General features: G+C 44.2%; 1 protein-coding gene and 2 long non-coding RNA genes across 3 annotated transcripts in view; 2 read left to right on the top strand and 1 right to left on the bottom strand.

The window, feature by feature from the left end:
• LOC117757708 overlaps window positions 1-267 on the top strand; it is a 14,466-nt gene extending 14,199 nt beyond the window's left edge. Inside the window, exon 3 of the long non-coding RNA XR_004613192.1 lies at window positions 246-267. This is a non-coding gene — a long non-coding RNA (uncharacterized LOC117757708). The remainder of the gene's footprint in view (window positions 1-245) is intronic.
• The window catches only part of e2f7 (E2F transcription factor 7), a 15,244-nt gene extending 2,007 nt beyond the window's left edge, over window positions 1-13,237 (bottom strand). Inside the window, exons 1-13 of the mRNA XM_034579082.1 lie at window positions 13,029-13,237; window positions 12,390-12,494; window positions 11,360-11,650; window positions 10,672-10,831; window positions 10,109-10,342; window positions 9,051-9,206; window positions 8,801-8,944; window positions 8,477-8,650; window positions 8,275-8,359; window positions 5,732-6,050; window positions 5,400-5,538; window positions 3,823-4,208; window positions 1,734-2,780 (exon numbers count right to left, since the gene is read on the bottom strand). Coding sequence (XP_034434973.1) covers window positions 2,625-2,780; window positions 3,823-4,208; window positions 5,400-5,538; window positions 5,732-6,050; window positions 8,275-8,359; window positions 8,477-8,650; window positions 8,801-8,944; window positions 9,051-9,206; window positions 10,109-10,342; window positions 10,672-10,831; window positions 11,360-11,650; window positions 12,390-12,485 — 2,340 coding nt within the window. The 5' untranslated portion in view covers window positions 12,486-12,494; window positions 13,029-13,237 and the 3' untranslated portion in view covers window positions 1,734-2,624. The remainder of the gene's footprint in view (window positions 1-1,733; window positions 2,781-3,822; window positions 4,209-5,399; window positions 5,539-5,731; window positions 6,051-8,274; window positions 8,360-8,476; window positions 8,651-8,800; window positions 8,945-9,050; window positions 9,207-10,108; window positions 10,343-10,671; window positions 10,832-11,359; window positions 11,651-12,389; window positions 12,495-13,028) is intronic.
• Window positions 4,701-13,237, top strand: part of LOC117757706 — a 30,159-nt gene continuing 21,622 nt past the window's right edge. Inside the window, exons 1-2 of the long non-coding RNA XR_004613190.1 lie at window positions 4,701-4,792; window positions 5,827-5,908. This is a non-coding gene — a long non-coding RNA (uncharacterized LOC117757706). The remainder of the gene's footprint in view (window positions 4,793-5,826; window positions 5,909-13,237) is intronic.

Genomic DNA, 13,237 nt, shown 5'->3' with positions numbered 1-13,237 from the left:
AATCAACAAAATAAATAGAAGAATCCAAAAAGACGAGGAGTCGAGTTCCACTGCTCCTGGGAACAATTCATGTATGTAGATGAAACAAATCGAGGCCTATTCAGGAGACCAATATCTTTCAATCTATAGAATGTGTTGGGCCTTGGTGGAGCTGTTTGCTCTATTGAGGGCCATTCAAAATTTCTAGATTGTTTTCTGCACCTCTTTTAGAATTGAGGGGTTGTGGGGACACGACTCTCTGTAAGTGTGTATATCTGAGTGTGTGTGCACACTGATTTTGGTTTATACAGGTGTAACTATATATGTCTCATATCAGGATTACATTGATATTACTATGTACTGTATTTATAAAAGCCTCTCTCCGCAGTAGAGCCGGAGCAGCATCCGTCACCGAAGTGGTTTTTGGTCACAGCAGCAGATACTTGGCGAAACTGTGCGTCTATATAAAGCTAATTGTCCCATCTGCTGAGGATTTAGTGTTATAGATGCCTCGCCCTGGCCAAACACATCCACTGGCAGCTCCCTCGGCTCACTTTTAATGCAGATATAAAAAAAAAAAAAACAGCCTTGATTAAATGTTTATGTCCTCTGACAGATGGCGTGTGTGTTTTTTAAAGTGACTCAATTAGCCTGACCTGACCCAGAGAGCCCACTTGATGAATGTGTCAATTCACTGATGGGGGGGGGGGTTTCATTCACTTTAAATAAGAGCCCGACCTCGGATCACAGGAGTTTACTGCTTGTGTAATTTGTATTTGAACCGTCCCCTCGGCTGGGACATGTGACTCATTATTTGTGACAAATATCTATTATAAAGCTTCATCCCCCCCCCCCCATATCATCAGTCTCATCTAATGTGTGTTTAATGCGACAGTGCACGGAGCAGTTTGCAGCAATATGAACTGTTACAGATGAAGAATGTCACCCCCGCCACATTAGCATGACTCGCTTCCATCTGCTGGGCCATCTGTAAATGTGTCGACATATGGATCCCCCCCCATCCTACATGGTTTGTTGTTCTTCTTCAAAGTATAAATCTCAATGGAACCCAGTCAAAGTCTTTAAAAAATACCGCCACATGTTTGTCGAAATAAAGAGCACACGTCAAAAAAACGTTTTGGCATCGTATCTTTTTTTAATTTGTGGAAAGTGAGAAACAGAGGAGAAGCAGTTAAAACCTCCACAGGGCGGCGCTGCAGTGAAGTTAGGACAGGACCTACTCAAACAAGCAGTGCAATTCTCATTATTCTCAAAACAATCAAGCAGCAGTTATCATTCCGCATTGTGAAATTATGACATGAATAAAAAACAGAAATAATTATGGACATGTAACTGTACATCGAAGACGACGCGTCCACCGGTCCCAGTGGATTCCCTGTGCACCCTTCGGCCTGACGGAGCTCAGCTCTCCTGAACGACTCCCGTACAAAAGCACCATTATTTGTTTGTGTTTTTTTTTTTAGGCTGGACTGTTCCGGAGGCGAGTGAGCGGGTCTGTTCCCAGAGGATTGTCCACACAAATCCCTGCAAAACCTTCTCTCGGCGAGGTGCCTTTAAGCAAGGCACTTAAACCCCAACGGCACCAGCCAACAGCAGATTGTGGCCATGCTGGAGAGATCTTCTAAAATGCGTTTGATTATATGATAGGGAAAATAAAAAAAAGACTTTCCCTGGATAAATAATGGATTAAAATAAAAGTCTTTACAGTACTCTGATATCTAGTATTCAAGTACCTGAGAGCACCGTCCCATGTCACAGTCCTTTAGTAACACAGCTAGAGGGGTTGGTGTTGAACCATAAAGCACTATGGTTGCAAATCCTCAGCTCCAGTATCGCTTCACTTCCCGATCAAAGCATTCTCTGTGCATCAAGACGTGGCAGAACTGTCCTGTAACAGTTTTCTGCCTGTAAACATTTAAGGCTTTAGTGATTCTCTCCTCACAGTAATGTCTGAACTGAACCAAGAGAGGAGTGCCTGCTGCGGTCAGTGTGAACCAGCAGCAGATACACTTCCTGTCACACCATGATAATGCAGCAGCAGCACACGAAAGGGGGGGGGGGGGGGGGGGGGCAACTAAACGATGATCGCTTCAAGAATGACACACGTACATTCATCAAAAGATTTAGTGCTACAAAAAGAGTTATCGTTCCATTACAGTTCCTGTAATCGACATATATTAGCTAAATTATAAATAGCAATTGGGCTTTAATACACAAGTGATGGGGGATTGTTTAGATTTGATCACATCTGAGAGGGAGAACTGTCTGAAAATACAAAATACAGCAATTGGCTGACTCCCACCACAGGAGGGCACTGTTACATTGGCAATACTGCTTCACCTGTTCTCTGAAGTCAAGTTTCCAACAAAAGGAACCAGAACCGCAGGGCACGTTTGAACTGTTTATCGACCAATAGTGGAAGAGTTTGGTAGAAATGTAGTCGTTAAAAAATGTTGGACTCTTTTAGGCCTCATCACACAGTATTTTGCTAAAAACTTCCGAAGGAAAACCTGAATTCATTGATCAATTAACTAAAAACAGCACCAATGGCTTTAAACCATTTTTTCCCCTTGTAGGAACCAGGACCTGGATGTTACAATAGTATCCGAGCCACCTACAGATCTTTAAGTGGTCGGTGGGTGGCCGATGTCCAGCCTCCTCTGTGCTGAGCCTCTTTTTCGTGCAGCTGGAACAGCGCTGACTACACTTCCCAGCGTGCCCGGCGTCTGGAAGAAGGCCTTGGTAGCAGAGGCTGGGGCGTCCTTTGGAGTATGAGGAGTCTGAGGAAGGAGAGAGAGAGAGAGATGCAAGTTTTTGAGAAAAATCCTATTATAGTTCATCACAGTAATGAAATGTTTGCTGTTCCTACAGATCTCTGTAGCTTTATTTAATCTCATGAGGATGTGAAAGAGAGAGACTTGACTATAATAATCAGCAAACTGCTCCCTGGTTTTATGTTAAAGCTACATTATTGCTATAGACTGAGGAGGAAGAAGAGGGAAGTGTTCATTCATATATTTATTTATTTGTTGTGCCTTCAAGTGCTCCCTGTAAAAAGCTCTGTACGGTTGTATTGTGTCAGTAAATAAAAACGATGGATTGACACTGGAAGGCGTAAAAGAGTGAAGCAAGTTCCTTTGTTTAAAAAGTTGCTGTTAGGTGGCAGTATCCTAACAATTACATTATATATATATAAAAATATTTTTTTTACCCTAAAAAATAATAAAAGCCACCTCTCGGCTATACCAGCTTGTCCTTATTTAAGGATATTTAATTATCAAAACCACTTTTCGGTCAATCAACTTGTGAATGATGATGAATTATTTCATCTCTATGGTGCAATTTGACAAGAAAACAATAAGAGAGCTCTGCTCAGTAACTAGCACCAGACCCTGCTTCTCCTTTCCTCCTGTTTTCAGGAAGGTATCACTCGTTCCAAATCACAGCCTGGTCATTGATTTGTCCTATTGTTTATAATGCTGCATTCATTTCCCATTCAGTGCCTCTGCTCTGATCAATGAGACCAATGCCAGCAGAGCTGTGTTGGGTTCTCTGTGTCGACGGGAACATTAAACCCTATTTAAGGACCTTGAGATTAATCAGCTCGAACCGCTGCCCCACAAAAAATGGTCTGAATGAGTAAATGAGGGGAAACCTTCCACAGAACAGATGCTCACGTCACACTGTGTTGTACCAGAAAGCTCATGTATCAATGTGAAGGGAAATTATGTCTAAATGAATGTTTTCAGAGCACAGATCGATGAGGATGTGAAGATTTTCAGCTGTAATCATTTGGGGTTGCCAAGGGACTGCGACTCTTACCAGTGGTTCTGGTGTGCTGATGCTGACCGTCTGCCTGGGTCCCTGTGGTGAATGTGGAGCGCAGAGTGCTGACCCGTACAGCTTGCTTTGTTCCGGAGTGGACGGCGATGGAACCGGCGACCAGCTAATGTCCTGTGCAGCTGCCGCCGCCAGGCTGTAAGGCGTAAAGTGGCCAGGTGACATCATTGCGGGTAGACTGAAGCTAAGTTTGGCGTGGCTGTCCGAGCCTTGCTGTTGTAGCCCGCCGGCAACCAGGGGGTAGTGGGAGAGGGCGGAGGAGGGCACCAGGACGTAGGGCAGCGCCAGGGTGGGAACACCGCTGGAAGGAAGTGCTAGACTGGCCTGGTTCTGGCCCGCAGAGAGGAAGAAGTTGAGGCTGTTCAGACCTGGAGACAGAGGAGGAGAAAATGTAAACAAAAGTGCAAGGAGGTTATGTGTTCATCTGTGATTGTTGGAAGGATTACACAAAAACTACTAGACTAGTTTCCGAACCGAAATTTTGTGGAGGAGTACGGCACCACTCAAAGAAGAAACCTTTAAATGTAACAATTCGCGGATTCAGGATTTTATTTCACTTTCTTTGATATTATGAGACGGGGCAACATTTCCTCCTTTCTTGAATAATTCATGGATCTTGATGAAAACAATCATGTTTAGGGGACTTATACTTTACGTTTGTGTAATTTGATGCCGAGCCAAATGAAAAATCTAGATGCCGTGAATTTCGATATTGTTTCATGGAGTGTGGGGGGGGGGGGGCCTGTTGGTCTTTGGCAGAAGTATGTGCTCTGTCCTTCTAGTTTTATCAATAAACTGACATGGTGATTAAATCAAGTCATGTGATAGAAGTCACGTGACCTACAATGAGACAGGGTGATGGAAATCAAGCGCTCCCTCAGCACACAGGTGTCTTGATTCAGTGTGTGTCTCCTGTGAAGTGGATCCTTTGTTCTCATCTGAATGCATCTCAGTGAGTATTTACTTAATTCAGTGTAATTGCTGATTGTTGGACTTTGATGACTGATTATTGATCATCTCACGATAGATTGTTCAACACAGAGAGAAAATCCCAGCCGAAGATCAACAATCGTTCTTCTCATTGAACTTCAGTGTGTCCTGAGTCAAGTACAATGGCAGTTACATTTGGTGAGTATAAAAGAATATATATATATTTCATTGTAACTGATATCAACCTATTGGTTTTCAGTTGTATATTTAGTGACAGAGTTGATTAAATTACTCCTCTACCACTTGTAATTTTTGTTTAAACTGGATTTGGCAGTTTCAGCAACTTTCACTCATAATAATCCTCATTGCTGGAAGGTCATGACCATAGAAACCTGTTCACCACATATTCTTACACAGTGTGTCAGCGTTAATACAATCTCTATAGGACAAGAACTCCAACCACTCCCTCACGTTTATGATCATCTATGTACAAAGAGCACATTAGTAATGAAATTGTAATTTTCCTTACCTGGTCAAGTTTCATTTTAAGGAGGGCAGATTCCGCCCCTTCCCAAAAGATTATTTTGGATTTATAGATTTTTTAAGAGTTTTCATAAATCTGTATATACCTGCATTGTTGGGCACGTAGAGGTAGTGTGACGGCTGGGCGGGCTCACTGCTGCTGCTGCTGTCACACAGACCTTCATCAGACGCTCTGCCGGAGCCTGTGGAACGCTCCTCTGCTTCCCTCCGAGGTTCAAATCTCAGCTGGAAGGAAATTTTACATCACATAGACTTTTAATAAAAAAATCCAATTCTGCATAACGGAACTTATTAATGCCATGTAATCATATTACTGCACTGAACCAAAATAATCCTGTTGTTCTCAGTCAACTTTAACAGAAAATAAAGTGGTGGAGTAAAAGTCCAGAGAAGCAAAACACATCAAGTATCCCCTCACCTTGTCACATTCCTCTAATCCAGACATTCCCTTCTTTTTCACCACTGCCTCCTCCTCCTCCTCTCTTTCTTTCCTCCTCTTCCTCCCCTCCTCAGACTCCAACCCGGGTGACCTCTGACCTTCGGGCATGGGGTGCCCATACAGCATCACCACCGACGGCTGCGACAGGCTGGGCAGGTAGGCCAAGCAGCGGGGAGAGGAGGTGGATGTGAAGTGGTACTCAGGCGGGAGGGAAGGTGTCAGCCGGGTGGACTGGGTGGAGGACGGAGGTTGATGGCTGCTGTGGGAGTGAGGCTGCAGTGCCGCACTGGGACGGTTACTGAGGAGAAATGAGGAAAAACGAGCCTGTTAAAGATTTTTGGGAATATTATTTGACTTGATTGAGCAATGCAGGCTTCACCATCCAATCAGAATGCATTTATCCCCAAGGGTATCAAGATGATATATTAAATTTAGTAAATACAGCGGTGGTTTAGGCTTAGGTTCCCGTTTTTCTTATGTCAAACATTTAGGTCCATTTCTGGCTCATGTTACCTCCCAATAAGTACTGAACACCAAGAGTTCAAGGAACAATGCGATCAGTGGAACTAAACCCAGGGACGGAGCTCATTCAGTCCCGTTTGTCTGTGAAATTAGGAAAACTTGTTTGACATTAGATTAAAAACCAAAAGCTAAATGACAGCTGGGTTAGAGCAACAGTTTCCACAGTTGAGGAAACAAGAGTTATGTCTTCTTTGTATTTACTGTGGCGCTTCTGCGCTTAAATACACCTAATGAATTGATTTAAAGGAGACTGAAAACTTCCTGAAGAAGATTATTTGTGTTGTGTAGTTATTCTACAGTTATTCAGCTTTTTTGCACACACTGCCATTTAACAAAAATATATAGTTTTTCTTTTACTTGTTCTCACATCCCCGGTCTCTGTCACACTTAAACACAAGGCAACTCCTTATTCGTGATACCAGTGGGATCCAATGCTTCCATGTTGTGTGTGAATGGAGGTTTGCAACAATGTAGCCGCTGTGACTCTTGAACAAGACAAATCTGTAACATTCAGCTCTGACAGCTGTTCCCAGGGAGGAGTTTGAGTCGGAACCAGGAACTAAAGCGGCATCCACACTGCTCCAAGGGTTTCAAGCCTGATAAATGATGTTCGGAGACTCTGCTGACCCCGGCAGACACATACATGCCCAGTGTATGCGAACGGTCATGTGATAGGTTTTTTTTTCAAGTGTGTTGGTATGTGCACAGATAACTTTCCTCCTATTGCACTAAAATGCTCCACTGGATTGAGATCGTTTTAGTCTTCAGCCATTTTTAAAACAAAATGTCTTTTATATGGATGTAGCTTTAGTCCCTGCTTCCTCCAGTAAAACCACAGGGTACTTTCCTGCAGCATTGCAGAGGCCCTGTTGGTAGAGATGGATGCAGAAGCCCCTCTGATCTCTCTTGCTGATGTGCAGATTTCTAACTTTCCTGTGGGCTGCCACTGCCCCTGGTGGATTTTACCCAGCCTTGTGTGTTAAATATCCTCTTTCAACACTCACTTGCCTGTCTTATTATTTCCCTCCCCCCCCAAAAAACACTTAAGCAGCCACAGCCTTGGGGCGGCTGTGGTAAACTACTGTGTCTGAAGACGCCAACATATACATTCATGAGACCATAACTATTCATATCCACAGCAGCCGGCTCGTGTTACATGTAGCCTAAAGCTAAGCTCATCAGCCAATGCAAACATATGGAGTGTGTTGTGTTATGTATGAGCGACTGAGATTTCTTCTCACCTCCTTGTAACTAAAACAGTCGATAGCTATTAATGCCTGATGTGAAAATGGAAACCGAGTTTATCCATTTGAAAGTAATTGCGGAGCCTCGCTCTGACAGCGGATACATTCTGAGATGAACCGTTTCTATAAACAGCTCCTGCACCGTTCCTTTCCTGACAAAGGTTAGAAATACTGTGTGCTGTAAATTCTTCGGCAGTAAATCGGAGGTGCGCGATATAAATCTGAACCAAGAGAAGGCCAGGGCCATTATAGTGCTGTGTGTGTGTGTGTGTGTGTGTGTGTGTGTGTGTGTGTGTGTGTGTGTGTGTGTGTGTGTGTGTGTGTGTGTGTGTGTGTGTGTGTGTGTGTGTGTGTGTGTGTGTGTGTGTGTGTGTGTGTGTGTGTGTGTGTGTGTGCGCCTAAATCTGTTTTCACGTTCTGGGGACAAAAAGCTCGTCCATTATGTAAATTGTTACATTTTAAGGTGACGCGTGTTTTACGGTTAGGTAAAGTTTATGGTTAGGTTGGCAAGTTATGTCCTCTGACGTCATGGAGACACAACTGTGTGTATGTACTTGTACAGACATCCGAGTCTAGACAGTGAAGATATTTTGTGCATATGCTCTTTATGGGTTAAGACTTGACTTCACGGTTTTTATTTATTTAGTTTATTTGTGATGGTGAAGGTATGGGAAATAAATTAGAGTAAGGGGCTAATGAATGCATTCTGTCAATGAGTGTCAAGATGTGTGTGTGTGTGTGTGTGTACTAACTCACTCAGAGCTGCTTCCAAACTGCAGTCGACAATCTGCGTTGGGGCCTGCAGTCTTCCTGGAATAATCCACGGGCTGATTTGGCAGACCTGAGTTGTGAGAAATCAAATTGTCTTTATTAAACAGGAAAATACAAATGCTCAACTCTAAATGACTTTTCTAAGTGACTACAAGCAGACTATATTGTAAAATTCAGCGTCTCTTACCCGTTAGCTCTGGTCGTGGGCTGCTGGGGGCAGAGTTGACCAGCCGTTGAATGGTCACAGACCTTGGTGTGATGTTGAAGGAGGCGTGGCGTGCCATCTTGGCTCTTCTGAGGTCCTGCCCTGCTATTGGCTGTGTGGCGTGAGGAGTGACAGCTGCCACGTTGAAAGTATTTCCTAAAGGTAAAGGTCTGAGTTAGCATGACAGCAATAATGACAAACAGCAGGATGACAGTGGTGTGAGCTCATGGGGTCTCTGAATGAGTTTTCAAATTTTTTTAATTCCATAGTTTCACGTGGATATCAGAATGTGACTTGGATTCTTACCGGCATTCCCAGAGTTGTTGAATTCAACCTGGCCGAGCCACTTGAAGGCCGGTTTCCTGCCTCTCTCCTCGCGGACATGCACCTTCTTTATGAGGCCCAGGCTGGTCAGGACATTGGCGATGTCGTACAGTCGCCGCACCTTGGCTAAAGATACATGGAGGTTTAGTTAATACAACAGACGGAAGGAGTCCTTATGCCACATTTCAGCTTTCCGATCACAGCGCATGTTTGGTTTTGCTGGATTTCTTACTTTTGTATTTGCTGTGACTCGACGAGTCTTGACTCTCCTCAATCAGGATCTTTGCTGCTGCGTCCAGGGTAACAGTCTGAGTTTTGGACACCAGGAACAGCATGACAAACTTCTGGCTCATGATCCGCAGAGACTTGTCCTTCCGGTTGCCACCAGCTGCAAACGACATGGGTGCACATAGTATGTAAGAAGAGGAAATGAGCTATCAAATGTCTTTTGCAGACACAGAAATGTGTACATCAGGTATAAGATTAACATTAATTCACCACGCAAAACCAACTCATTCCAGCAATAGAACTAACATATCAAACAATTGACAATATGAGCTCCCTCTCCATCGACTAACATATTTGAATATCTGTTTATTCTTACCCATGAGACTGACTTTTTATATTTTATTATATACACCCATAAGCAAAATAGAGACATGACGAAGGCAGACTTTGTGCTTTTGTCAGCATTTGCATACTTGTGGTGCAACGTCACCAATTTCCTAGCTATGAAATGCAAATGTATGTTATGTTAACTATGTCATCAGAGTAGTGGCAGTAAATACAACTACAGGAACATAAACACGAGACATCACTGTCCGACTCGTCAAAGCTCTATTGGTGATGTGATTAGGCCTGAAATTATGGCCTTGATTAGAATTTGTTTACGATTTAAAATGTTGGCTGTTTTGTGTTGTTATGAAATGGTTTACATCAGAGCCTCTTCTAAAGGTTAGAGGCTGTAATGAGCTCATGTTAAATTGCACCAGTTAAACCTGAATATCAGCAGCTATGCAATAGGAGGTGCACCATCTTGAGGTATGCTTTTTAATTGTTTCCATAAGAAAATACAGCAGGTATGCTAATCAATCAAAGCAGGTATGCTAATGTGTACGTGATCACATTCTGGGCCAACGTAAAATGATTATAAGTAATTAATCATGAGATTATAAATGCCTAAATATAACAAACAGATCCCGTCACCAGGGTTTACCTTCACAAACTACCTTTTTGTCACTGGTGACACTGTTATCCAGCCACTTAAAGTTTTATAGGTCTGTCCATTACCGTTGCCGACGTCCCCTCCGTCATCCTCGCGTCCTGGCCCGGCCTCCCTGGCCTCTGCAGCCAGCTCCATCTGGAGGTGGTAGCCCTGCTGCCGGCCCCGCCGCTGCAGCTCCTCCAGCGTGGCCTCCAGCTGCTGGCGCCCATACCAGGTGTAGCTGTTTTTGGCTATACGGCCGACGATCGTCAGAGACTCCAGCACGTTGACGATGTCATAAATACGCCGCCTTTCCACTCCTGACAAGTGCAAGAAGGGAAGCATTAGCTTAATTATCATTAAAAACCTCGCTGAATAGTCAGTATTGCGATTTTAAAATGAATGAAAGCCCTATTCTTGATTTAAATAGTGATGTGCTTTTGAATCAAAAGGGATCACCATAGCAACTGCACCTAAATCCAATAACATAAAAGCCTTATAACGCTCATGAAATGGACATTAGCTGCTTCCATTACCATTAAGCTCCCAGTAGTGTTCACAAACAGCACAACAGGAATGAGCGGGGACGTAGACGCAGCCGCCCATCTCCCCTGTCAACACAATCTTTTGTTAAGTTGCTGGCTCTTACCCAGACTGGTCGCCACCTCGTCCAGTGAGATCCAGATGGGGCTGTTAGGAGGTGGGTAATCGGGGTAGAGGGCCAGGAACTTTTGGCACAGAAGACCCAGACTCTTCTGCTTCCTGCTCGGCTTTTTCTCGGCCTCATCCTCTTCATCCACAGCTTCAAACTGAACAGAAACATGCATGGATAAATATTGGGGATGATTCCTAAAATACATTTACATTGGGTAAAGAGGTTTTGGTTACGCTTTGTGCATCCCCATCATCCTGTTACAGTAAGATAACACACATCTTAAATAGCTTTTCTGCAACATGCCTCCAAGGGCTCATTTTTCACAGAATCAATTCTTAAAAACCATGGAAAGATATTAAAACTGGAAAAATATTCAGATGTCGGATTAAACTACCAACTGTAAAGCTTGGTGTGATTTAGGCTCCATCTGCTGCTTGTATACCAACTTACTTCATCAGTCATGGCTAAGAAATTTTATTTGTACTTTAGGGTAAAAAGTGTGTACTCTTTCAAATATGGAAATTCTGGCTCCATTGGAGAGCACTTCTCTAATTAAACCAATAAACAATAACCGTGATCAACTGGCTTTCTCCTCAGTAAACTATCAAGAATTAAGACAATATTAAAAGGGGTTATCGATTTACTCTGGAGACATTTCACATAATTGACAAGAGTCTTCCACCTCCGTGTCCTCTGTCACGGTATCTGGACTCGCCGGCTTCTCCTTCTCGTTCTCTATGGGCCTGAACAGCACCTTCCTCATCTCTCGGTCCCTGATGTCCGGACTCGCCGCGCTGATCAGCATCCTGAGATTGGCCGTGGGGGACCAGGGCTCGGCCAGGGCGGCGTGCTTGATGGGTGTGATTTGTGCCAGGTCAGCGGCTGCACCTTTTCTGTGGGTCAGCAGAGGAGGGATGGTGGACTCTGGCGATTTCAGCGGAGACCATCTCCTCCTCTCTGTGCAGATGTTTTCCTGTGACGGAGACAGATGTGGGGTTAAAAGACAAACTCCCCACATTGAAGTTCGACTCGGAACGAGGTTATTTAAACGGTGTTTTAGGCCTTAATTTCCTCTGATACCCTCCTCTGGAGCTGCATTATATAGCTGCGTAATATTATGAGAATAAAATCGTTTTATTACAAGAAAAAAGTTGTCATTTTATTAGAATAAAGTCCTAATCTCATTTAACAAGGGCGATATCAGAAGTTCAGCCTGTTGCCTGCATTAATATGAGGAATATTGAGCATCTTGTTACGTTATGATTTAGCACAGGTCTCACAAATAATGTAAAATGATTATGGCGCACGCGTGACATTACAAAGCAGTTTTTTTTATTTCGAAAATTTTAAAGTGAACACTACCACAGGCACAGTGGTGAATTTATATTTAAAGAAGAAATCAAATACTACACAAGGCAATGCACAGATTGTTTTTAAAAGACTCCAAGACCTTGTTTGGCTTTTAGTTATCTAATCCACAAACTATTCCGACATTCTGTCATCTTGCTGTTGGAGCCCCCCCCTCCATAACTAAGCCCACATCATATAACCCCTGTAACTTGGGATGCCATCACACTCCCCTGGCCGTTTCCCCTCTTTCCAGCCTGACTCTGCAGCTCGCCCTCAGTCGCATGATCTCAAACCTGGCAACCGGCTCCAGTGATCAGACCCTCACAGACCTGAGGATTCCAGCTGTAAACCCCCTTTTTTACCTTTTGTTCGGCCCGGTCTCCATCCTCCTCCGTCACCACCGTGAAACCTTTCCTCGGACTTGTGAGGTCTCTCAGTGCGAGACATTCCGCTTCCATGGGGGAAACCTGTAGATCCACAAATAAGGAAAACAGCGAGGATGTGTAAGACAAGTAAAGCAAAGACGGATCAGAGGACTAATACATTTGGCGGGGGGAGGGGGTGAAGTTAAGGAAGTTTCAGTCTGGACAGAAAACTCGAAGAGGAGTGGGCAGCTGGATTTGGCGCAAAGAACATCGGCTAACTAGCCCTTAGCAAGCTAGCACCTGGAACTAAGCTAACAACCGGTGTCTTTTACTTACTGCAGTTTGGTTCAGTGCTAACAAAACGTCCCGTCCCCCCCATTACACTGGAGCAGAGGTGACAGACACATTAGTGAGGGGGGGAGGGGGTCACTGCCAGACATTAACACGCAGGTAAATAACGAGCTGTGACACAACATGGAGCGTCAGTGCTGTTACATAACAGACTCAGACTGGTCCCTAACCGACACACTGGCAGCGGGTTTATACTTAGATTAGCTGCTAACGGGACTAGCTCAGCTGATCGGCGCGTCTCGGTGTAATATCAGACAGGAAACCGCTGGAGGGAAAGAACCATACCTCGGTGCTCTCCGCTGAACGGATGAAATGCTCCTGTAATGGCTCCGTGTCACACACACGTTGTCAGCACGTACAGTTCCTCCACGCCGACATGGCCTGTGAGAAATAAGCGGGTAGTGCTCCGTGTGTCCAGTCCTGCGCGGCCGTGTCCTGCGGAGGGGACACTTCTGATCTGTCCTCTGGAGACAGCATCACCCGCTCAAGCTTGT

Source organism: Hippoglossus hippoglossus, chromosome 23 (assembly GCF_009819705.1).
Source record: "Hippoglossus hippoglossus isolate fHipHip1 chromosome 23, fHipHip1.pri, whole genome shotgun sequence".
Lineage (NCBI taxonomy): Eukaryota > Metazoa > Chordata > Actinopteri > Pleuronectiformes > Pleuronectidae > Hippoglossus > Hippoglossus hippoglossus.
This window is presented reverse-complemented; position numbering and strand designations above follow the sequence as displayed.